Here is an 11045-nt window from a genome sequence, read left to right on the forward strand (position 1 = left end):
CCTTATTTTAATTATATCTTATAACTTACCATTTCACGATGGTTGGGATAGTAAGTTTGCTCGATCAAGGGGAAGTTGTCTTTTCCTAAACGACGTTGAAGCCCCAATAGGTGTGCGAACACCCATGGTTTATCCTGAAAGAAGAAGCACGATGAAGAAATCCATTTTCGTTCGAAATTGATAAAGTTCTTAATCGTTTCCTTTATTCGAAGTATCTTCAATGTGGTCGTTGCTCACGCAAAGTTCATACCTGAAAGTTGTAAATCGCCGTCAGATTGTTAATGCTCGGGACACCGCCGTACATTAAACCGAGAAGAAGGTTCTTGTTGTCTTCTCCGGCATCCTTTAGGTTCTGTCGTATCAGGACGAAATCAGGTTTGAAAGATCTGTCAACAGAATTTGTCTGCTTTACTTTCGCAGTGAAAACAAACAATACATATTGATTAAAATAAATAGAATACGTACATATACATATAACAAATAGACTGCGGATGTTTATGTAAATTCATATTTTCATGATTGTTTCTTCTATTAAATATTATAGTGAATTCTATACTTCCGATATTTTATGCATTTTTATATATTCTATACGTTCTATGCATTTTTGCACCTTTAAATTTCTCAAAAGAAAAAGAAAAAAGAAAAAATATATATATATAGATAAATTTAAGTGAGAGAGATACGTAAATTGAAAGATAATATATAATTATAATTATTAATAATTACCGGATGACTTTGGTTCCGTTACGATAAACCGCCATGGACACAATAGTACCAGTCTCGCTCGCAGTTAACGACAATTCCCTAAATTCCGCCTGTTCTACACGGATCTCGTAATCACCATGAAGCCTACGACCCCGGAAATATTTGCTCCAGTCGGTATTCTGGTCATCGATGACTAGCAGGGTGAAACACCGATCTTTGTTGTAAGATGGCCCTCTAGTTGCACCTGACACCGCTGCTCCTAGAATCGATGCACCCTGTTTGTAAAGAAGATTTAAACAATTAGTTACACTACTGCATTCCCACAATTTACACGCAAAAAAAGAAAGAATTTTTCTTCCACATATAGGGCTACGTCTTAACAGATCCAAACGCTCCAAATGGTATAATGGGATAATGAATACTGAAGAGATTAATGGGATTTCGTGCACGCAAATGCTTGCGTATTTCTTCGAAAGCATTAGAAAGACCAGATAACGCGTTGAACATGCAAGAACGCAATTTTAGCTTGAAATCTGGCTAACGTCGTTCTATCGAAGGTTTTGCACCGCACGTTTCTACGATTACATTTCTATGTAATTTGACTGTTTGAGAATGAGTAACCATTTATATGTTACACACTGTGTGTACACCTTCGTGAAATTGGACTTGAAGATGGAACTCGTTCACGGAAGTAATCATGCTTAGTCATATATTTCTCTCGTACAGTGATAAACCAAAGGAGACTTAAAAGGCAAATGGTACGAAAAACACTGTAATTTTAGAAAACGATATTATATTTGACAGGAGATACGAATAGACGTAATATATCTGCCAGAACGGATGGCTGTTACTAATATGATAAAAAGAGTCTAATATAAAACAGATCTAATATATATGTATATCTTTCTTTCGTTCACTATTATATAATTTAACCTTTATCACTCCGATCAATTGCAATGCTATCAAATATAAACCAGGGTTCTACCCTAATTGTCAACAGTAGGGTAATAAATAAACTGTGAGTGTTTATAAAAATGTATGCTTATAATTAATAAATAGAATCTTGCCCCGGACATTTGTTCCATCCACTAAATATAACGTGTACTATATATTTTCGTCTATTATGCATGTGGATTCTGTGTATTTTTGTAGCTTTTAATTTCCTTAATATATAATATATAATATATAATATATAATATATAATATATAATATATAATATATAATATATAATATATAATATATAATATATAATGCATAAATATCCATAACTTAGTAATAAGGATTCAAAATTCGTACCCCAGCTTAACTTTTCTGTACTAAGTTTTTCTAATTATTTAAAAAAGAAGATGAAGTGTACCTGGTCGCGAGCAGCTCCGGTCAAACTTTGAACTCTCTGGAGTAAACTTTCCCGTGTCTTGGCCGGTGAGGAAGGAGCGCTGGTGGTTCTCGATCCGGGTCTCAGGTTGAGACTTAGATCACCGCCAACGGGTTGAGGTGGTCCAGACGGCGGTGCCCCAGGTACCGGTGGCTGATTAGCCGGTGGAACAGGAGTCGGCTGAGACTGCAATGGCCGATCCGGTACCGCTTGATACGATTGGGACGAATCCCTGGCCATGGAGGCCAGCCCGGAGTCTGTGCTTGGTTCATCGTCGAGCTCCGAGCTCAAATCCCCTGACGAGAACCTGGAAGACAAACTATGGTCGTGGTCGTGATAGTGGCAATCGGTCCGATCGTCCAGTGATTTCACGCTTTTTGCATTTTTTTATTTTGTTTGGTTGCTTTTTTTCAGTTCACACGGCTTAGTTCATAATGCACACATCGAACAGCCAGAGGTGCTCGGGGTATAAATGGCATAGATGGCGCGCCGGCGATGATGGACGATTGCTGATTGCTGGTTTGCATGCGTGACGCGGGATGTGATGACATATTTGGTTCTGATGCGCGTAGCTGGTAGTCGAATGGTGTCTTTTAGTAGTGGACATGTCTCGTCTTGCGGTGCCTTGCGTGAAATACGGCTCGACGATCGCTCGTGCTTTGCAAGGTACAGGAGGAGACGACTTCTCTCTGACGACGAGACAATCGGATGACAGATACCCGATAGCTGCATTTTGCTTGGTTGGACAATAAGTCGTAACGAAGACATGGAATGTGTGGTAAGCTTGAAATAATTTGAAATATTCAGCGTAATATCGTTACAGGTTTAAATGATACGAAGCGGTGGCTGTAATTGACACAAAAAGTTGTTCTTAGAGCATTTAAATCACTCGACTAATACCAAGATGGAAAACGTCGAGGCCTAAGGCTGATTTTGCACGATGCCAAAAGCACTTTCTTGGATAATTTGCATGCATACATACATCGATATTTATAAAATATGAAGAAACACCGAGATGCTTGCATGGTATTTTACTCCACTTCTTTTTGCGGTATTAATTTACGCTTAATTGTGCTATAATTAAATAATAGCCGTTATGATGTAGTTGGAATTATCGGCCCTTCGCTCGGGTCTCGTGGAACTCGAATACCGGCTGTTAATTATAGTTCAATGGATAAATCAGATAGTCGGTCCAGGGTTAATTGAACGAACAATTTATTCGCCAAGATATTATACGACATATCACCATTCGGAACATATATGTATAGAAGACCATTCAACTAAGCTTTCTATCAAGATGGTCGTTCATTATTTTAGGCTTCTATTATGAGACTCTGTCTTCAGGTTCAATGAAAAGGCTGCGACAAATGTACTCCTCTGCAAGCATCTATCGTACAACGACCCGAACTCTTTGTTTCGAGTTGCTTTATACATTTCCATGTACTGGAATGTACTGTTATGAACGTATCTGGACGTTCTTAACTACGAGAAACAAAGTTACAGTTTTCGTCGTTGACAGGGATATTAATCTATTATAATGTTCTAAAAAGAAGCTCAGTGACCTTTCGATCTAAACGATGTTTGATGATGATTTAATACTAGAAAACGCAGAGATTCTTTCTCGTAAAACCTTCAATTATACTTTTATTATATGTTAAAAGCAATAGCCGAAAAATTTCGAATTTATTATCTTGACTTAATTATTTTAAATAATTCATATAACAGCACTTGTCATTCTTTCGAGTATAAAAACCTCTAAGCATTTCCAGTCGTTAGGCGGGAAATTAACTTTTACCGACTTCCTAATGACTAGTACTTTTAGTATTAATCATTCAACAAACAAGGCTTGAAGCTATTGAACGAACAAATAGAAATCTGAAGATATCCGAAGCGCCTCGCTTCCGAATTCTTCGAATCTCTCGAGACGGTCAGAAGGGAAAGTGTTGAAATTCCATTGGCCAAGTGTTATCGAGCATGCAAAGAGACAATAGAATAGGCATCGCGCTGTTGGACACAGAAAGAGACAGGCACTCACCTCCGTTTCAGGTAGTTAACATTGGAAGTGAAGGACTGTCGAAAGCTGGAGAATGAAATGTTGCCGGGTGAAGGGGCTGTACCACAGTATTTGGCGCAACCGCCGCGGCCGGTAATCTTGCTGGTTTAACACCGACCTCGTCCTCCTGACCAAAACCGCAGAATTCCGGTGGCTTTTGGTGGTCGGATGGTCACCGTATGCGACGATCTTCGTCTTCTTCGAGCGGCTTAGGAACGGGAGATGGAGGCGGAGATTTCGTGTCTTGGGCTTTGTGGCTTGCTCGACGACGTTCACTATCGATTCGTCTCTTTGTTGTGCCCTTTTTTTTCCCAAGTTGTGAAATAACACTTCAACGTAAGGTAATCCAAAAGGAAAGGATGAAATAAGAGAGGTGAGGAAGGAGAAACTAAACAATCCAAGTTGAAATCTGCAAAGGGAATGGTACATGATGATTAGAGAATGTTAGAATGGTTTCTGGTTTGTAATATTGAATGAATGTCCATTGATGGAATACTGCTGGATTAATATAAAGTTCCTACAACTACGTAAGCACTCCTCATACATGTAAGGGATTACGTAAACGTACGAGCTATAGTGTTACTATAGTATACGCATTATGTCAGGACAAAAGTGTCATTCAAGTTTTTAAAATCTTCTTCGAAAGTGACTCGCATATTTAAAACAACGAGTTACGGATATAGATTGTTGAAAGCCATGGAAATATCTGGCAACCGGTTTAAAAAAAGAGGAGATACATTCTTTTTTTACTCTCCTTTTTTATGCTGAAGTATCGCTATAATTAAACCTCCATGTTCTTAGTAAGGAACAACGAGTGCTCGTGCGAGGTCCGCGATAAAAACGTCCACGCGAACACTCAGAGTGCGCGAGATGGAGACCCTCACAGAAATTTAGCACAGTAAAGGTGGAGCTTGATATTCCGCTGATCGATACCGACTCAGCGTGACTTTACATGCTGAAGAACTTTTTTACGCGAACCGTGTTTTGCTTTCTCCGATAACAAACATGATTTTAACTTCGATATCGGACCGCGATAGAAACGTCTGATAACGTTGTATTGCCTCGTACAATTTTTACCAAGGCTACCAGGAAATGGTGGGCCACCAATTTGTTTCTACGATAAAAGTGGCGTCTCGTTCAAATTCTTCGGAATTATTCACTGGTGTTACTCGTTGAACGCGACACGCTATTTCGTGGCCGTAAAGTGGCAGCAGCAAAGAAAGAATTGAAAAGTGGAAACTTTTCGCTAAATGTCGAGAGAAGCTTTGTGATTTCTTTAAAGCCGAAACTTTCAGCTAGACGCTTTCCCCGTGAAAGCATTTTCTAATCAGAATAACTCGAAACTTTAAACTAACAAAGTTCGCCGTTGCATGTGACAACTTGGCGAACTGTTTGCATTCAATTAATGTCAGAGATTCTAGACGTAATTGAATTTTAAATGAACTCCTACGAAATTCGGTCTTCCTCCTAATTTCCACGTGCTTTTAGATATATCTTCTTTTCCTCGATCTTATTAACTCGTGACAGCTTATGTAACTTGGGAGATTCACTTTATTTATTTTTATGTTTAGAATGTACTAAACGTCATACTGATCAATTAGCAGATCTTGACAACTGTTTCTAATTTTAATATAGATAGGTGGAATAACAATTTTCCACATTGTTGACAGTACTGCGCAGCCGATTGTCATGAGGGATAAAGTGATAAAAAGTTTTAAATCAATAGATTTCCTGGCGCACCCCATCGTTCAAACATTTATTGTGTACAAAACGTATTCGGATATACCGTATGTTTAATTAAGTGTCAGGGTAAACTTCCTTTCCAATGTATTAGACATAATTTCCTTAATTAATCGACATGCGACATATGGGAATAGCTACGTTGTACGCACATGTATTTTCACGGATCTACGCTGATCATATTATTTCTAGGGGTTTTAGCTTAGACTCTAGTAATAATCGATGATGGAAATCCCTAGGCGTTAGGAAAGGGCAGGCGCATTGACCGCTCAAAGCTGCGTATATAGAAACGTGCATCTGCCGTAAAAGTTGAAAAAAAAGAACAAATACTTACCATGGAATATTTAATTTTGAGTAACTGTAAAATTATTTATATTTGTATTTACACCACGTTTATTCTAGTGACTAATTATTCTTTATTCTAATTATTCTTTATTCTTTGTGATAGGGGGCGTAGTATTATATTTAATGCAATCACTTAACGTTCTTTAAACGTAAAACAACGTGTAACTTCAACTAGATTCTTTTTTATTCAATTCTTTTTACAAAAACCGTTTATGTTTATCATTATTAAATATACGTATTTAAATGGTGATTTCGTACATCAGAAATCAAACATTTCAATAAAAACTTCTTTGTAACGAGCGGCGTACGAAAGGATGTGTTCTGGTATCGAAGAACTGGAAGAATCTAATTGGTGGAAAAAAAGTAGAAATCACAGAATCGAAACGTTACGTGAAAATAACGTGCAACGTACCTACGAGAACGGTCACGTCACTTTATGGGCACTATAAATTGTTATCTTCTCTTCGATCTCTCTTTGAACTCTTCGATCAACATAGTACCGTTGCGTTTATAGGTTCCCGCGTAAATTTAAAATGAATACGAGTCTTGACTAATAACATACTTAACATTAAACCTACCGACACTTCGTGTATACCTATTTGTGCCGTGTCCGGTCAAAATGACCGGTGATTAAAGAAGTAATAGTTCTTATGATTTAAATTAGATAATGGTTAATTTATAACTAAATGTATATAAAATGATGAACTTTCATAAAATTTCGTCCAAATTTACTTTTGTTTAATTTCAGTTATAGACTTAAATAAAGTTACACATTTATTTATATAAAGATATATCTTATTCAACTTCACTGCATTTTTTCCAAATTATCTTATTATCAAATGTACATTTGCCACATGCATATTTCCTGCATCTTGAACAGATTTTCGTAGTTTTGTAACCTTTTTACTTGACAAGTTTTTTGTAGTAAGGTATCTGAACTTGTTGATAGTTATATTGCATGATTTTCCCCGCGATTCTTTATACTAAAGTAATGTATGCACCAGGTTGATAACAATTTTGTGAATTCTCTATAAATGAGTCCCATACCGTAGGTACCATTGCAAATTTATTGGTTCGTAAACGTTGACTTCTTTCGCTATTCTTATCAAATCGTATAAACCTCATAATTTCAGCAAAGTCATTCCTGTTCAATGTTTTTGAAAAAAATGCAGGTCCCTAAATTTTATTCCACAAATGTGAAACATCTAAATTTTTTATCTGATATGCACCGCGGACATATAGCAGAGCAATAAATGCATCTAGTTTTGTCCCAGTGCTCTAAATGTTTCTTCTTCCGTACAATTTATTATATGATCTCTTATACAGTGATCAATGGTAAGATAAAATGTCGTCTTTACTTGTCCTTTCATTATATGCCGTTTAGCATATCCCTAAAAATATTATGAACTGATGTCCGCCAGGTTTGGAACTTGCATCTATTTCTTTCCAAACTGTTCCATCAGGCCCAGTTGTGATACGTTGGTTTTCTACATCAGTCTCATTCTCTGCTGTCAATAATAGTTTCTTTCCTTGTTGCCCTGGACGTGAACGCTTATTTATAATATTCAACTCTGATTCGGTCGTAAATAGTTTTTCAAGTGTTTCCATGCTGTTTTCAGTTGCTGAAGTTTCTTGTTCATCGCATTCTGAACAGTCTTCTTCTATGTCCGTTATTATATGTGCTTTTTCTTTTATAACAACTTTACACAAAACGCCCTGAGATGCTTTCTGTCTGAGTTTCAGAGATAACAAATTTAGATGTCGATTGATTCACTGACAAACTGAGATGTATTCTGGTCAGAAGGACGATAGCAAGTAAGAATCTGTGACGGCAATATTTATACGAAAATATTAATGGATGCTGGCCGTTCTCCACCAACGGTTGTCCAAGGGTGGAATTGACCGTTGATTATTGGAAAACCCCGCTTTTCCCGTGTTTTATCAGAGTGAGCAACAACCCTAAGAAACTTCTCGACTTTTAAAATGTTTGTAATAATTAACCGTAAAAGATGCTAAATTTTATGGCGGTTCCTTAGGATTATTATAGGCCTGAGTTAATATGTTTTGATATTTGGTGACCATCTTGATCGAAGGATGAATTATGGTTTATGACAAGATTACGGGTGTAACAGTTATTATTGTTTGTTATTACTGATTTTGTTTGTCATCTGACTTTGATATAGCTTTTTCTTTGTACTGATTGTATTTATTTTAAGAGTAACTAAAATATTTTATCGTTCGGTTAAACTGGGCGTCCGCGATAGGCAGGACAGAATACAATTTTTTCTTAGAAAAGAAAAAAGCAAACTAGAAGTAGATACCGAAAAATATATTGTATTCATGTTTTAGGAAAAGTCAGATATTATGAAGCAATATGATAACGTTTAAATATGGTTAAATTTGTGTAGAAGTTTGAAAACGGTCAATTTGACCAGCACTGGTAGGTTTAGTGTTAAAACGCAAGGTCAATTATCAATCACTATTATTTTCGAATTAAAATATTTCTTACCTGCCACACCTACCTATTTCACATAAATCTCTATTACTAAATGATTGAAAAATAAATAACTCTATCAACTTCGAAAAACTCTATTCAACAGCGAAAAAACGCGATATCAATTATCTATTTGAAACCTTATTTACTTACTAATATGACAAAGAAACCTCAAAAATATTCTCTAGCTAAAAATCAATTTCTTATTCCTTTCAGTTCCCTCATGACCGTTGCGAGTACCCCGCGAGAGAAGTACGACCTAGCCAAAAACCGATCCGACTACGATACCAAACACTAAACTACCAAATAAAGAAAATATCATTGATCATAAAAAACAAATTTATAAACTGAATCACTTGTTCTTCGGCCAATCTTTCGGTTAGAAGAATTTTTTAGACGTCGATTTTATCCCAAACATTCTCTGTTAGATTACACTTAGAAGGCAAAATTTGAGAAGCTGGTACTCACCTGTGTCGCGTGCGTGTACTACCCACTAGTTCGCCGGAGAAGCAGTGAGCTTCGGCTGAGGATCGCAAGGGTGTTACCCGGAGGGTTAGCTGGTCGATAGGTTCGCGCTTGCGTTCTTCTTATCATCCCCTCCAGCGTGTCGCGAGCTAACGACTAGGGGGAAACTGGACGAGCCCCTGGTTTCCCGATATGCCCAGGCCTGGTTCTCTCTCGTGTTTGTATAGGATGATGTTGTTCGATGCACATCAAACATGCCCCACCTGCTGGTCGTCTGAAGATGAAATGTCAGGTTACGCATTGGTAAAACGTGGTTGTGTCTATATCGAACCGTTGCGATACTATTTCGTGTCCCGGGTTGCGTAACTCTACACGATCGAAGCTTGTTTTTAAAACCTATGACGAACCTCTAAAGCGTCTGCATATGAAATGAAATCAAAGCAGGGTATGAGATATAACTTGGGAGCAAATCCGACAATATTATTTTTGTACTTTATTTTTGTATCTGCGACGTTCTCTTTCCTGATATCTTAATGATTATAGATAGCGTGCCGGCGAGATGTTGATTTCCCGGTTCTATCGTTGCTGTTCACTCGACCGGCTCTGCGTTTCACAAGCTCGAGCTGCATAAAAGAATTAATGCAGCGACCCAGTTATTCATGATTCCTCGGCGTTGCACTTACGGAGCTTTTGTGCCTATGGAGATCGTACTTTGAAATCTTTCGAGAGATAGAATTTCTATTGTTTGGGGCTGTGTTAGTTAGGCGTGGGGACGCGTGTAGGTAAAGTACGGAAACGAATTCTTCTTTTGGAATAAAATTTCATTGTTTATAGCATTCAGTGCGGCAGCTCTGGTTTACGTTCACGCGGACGCAATAAAATTGATATATTCGCAACAGTGTCTGCCCTTTTGCGTGTTACTATAGATAGAGATAGTATTCAACGCGAGAAGACGGTTCTTTTTTTCTCTCCCGTTTTCTTTTTCCCCCTTTTTCTTCTCTTCGCGTAGGGAAGTCGACGTTAGAGCTGTTTTTTCTGTGGGGAAGTGGGTCACAAACATTTTTCCGAGGTAAAAACCTTCAAAGGAAACAAAAACGTCTGGATTTTCATTAAGATTACATTTTCAGTATGCTTTAAATATAACGTCTCGCCTTGTTGCGCAAGAAAATATGAATTAGCACTGCCTTCTCTTTGAATGAAAATTTTATTCCTTTTTCACGCCTTCAAGTTTCCCGAGAGACCAATTAAGCCACTCGGCTTGAGTAGGTGGCTTCGCGTTAACACATAAGAAAAATAGCCCCAGTAAAACTTTTATCCTCATAGCTGTAACTTTTTATTACCGCGTTTAAATGAATACTTTTTATCCACTTATCGCTATAAGTGTCTACATATATTTAGTGATTTATTCTGTACATCATGTCATTAACTGTAGATACGTAATATGTAGATTGTGGATTTATGGGTAACTCAAAAGTACTAAACTCTGTAAAAAGGAATGCAGAAATATATATAATATGCAAATCAAACTATTTTGATACTTAATAGATAAAACAAATTTTTATTCAGGTTCCATTTTTGTACTTACGTTTATAAAAATATGAAATTGCACAAACATACGCAATCTAATAATACCGTTACATCTTGTATATATTTATGTACAATTGTTGGGTGGATTGGAAAAAAAATTAATAAAAAAATTATCTGTGCGTAAAGGTAACGATGCATCACTATCTTAGATGGTTTTCACATTATCGATGAATAATTTCATAATCATCGTATTGCCTTCGATATTTACCTTCATCCGCATTGTGACAAACTTAAGAGATGCCACGACAATACCCTTACCAGCGTCACGACTATCGACAAT

The 11045-nt window shown here is 37.2% G+C and overlaps 1 protein-coding gene across 2 annotated transcripts in view; it reads right to left on the bottom strand.

Moving 5' to 3' along the window:
* LOC100648875 (synapsin) overlaps positions 1-9307 on the bottom strand; it is a 39981-nt gene extending 30674 nt beyond the window's left edge. The window contains exons 1-6 of one of the 2 annotated variants that reach the window (XM_048410965.1): positions 9182-9307; positions 4117-4543; positions 2064-2388; positions 727-980; positions 251-386; positions 30-134 (exon numbers count right to left, since the gene is read on the bottom strand). In XM_048410965.1, the coding sequence (XP_048266922.1) occupies positions 30-134; positions 251-386; positions 727-980; positions 2064-2321 (753 nt within the window). In that variant the 5' untranslated portion in view covers positions 2322-2388; positions 4117-4543; positions 9182-9307. Of the gene's footprint in view, positions 1-29; positions 135-250; positions 387-726; positions 981-2063; positions 2401-4116; positions 4544-9181 lie in introns of both variants that reach the window. The other variant, XM_048410964.1, reaches the window with a different exon arrangement.
* Positions 9308-11045: the final 1738 nt, after the last annotated feature.

The sequence above is a fragment of the Bombus terrestris genome, chromosome 12 (assembly GCF_910591885.1).
Source record: "Bombus terrestris chromosome 12, iyBomTerr1.2, whole genome shotgun sequence".
Classification (NCBI taxonomy): domain Eukaryota; kingdom Metazoa; phylum Arthropoda; class Insecta; order Hymenoptera; family Apidae; genus Bombus; species Bombus terrestris.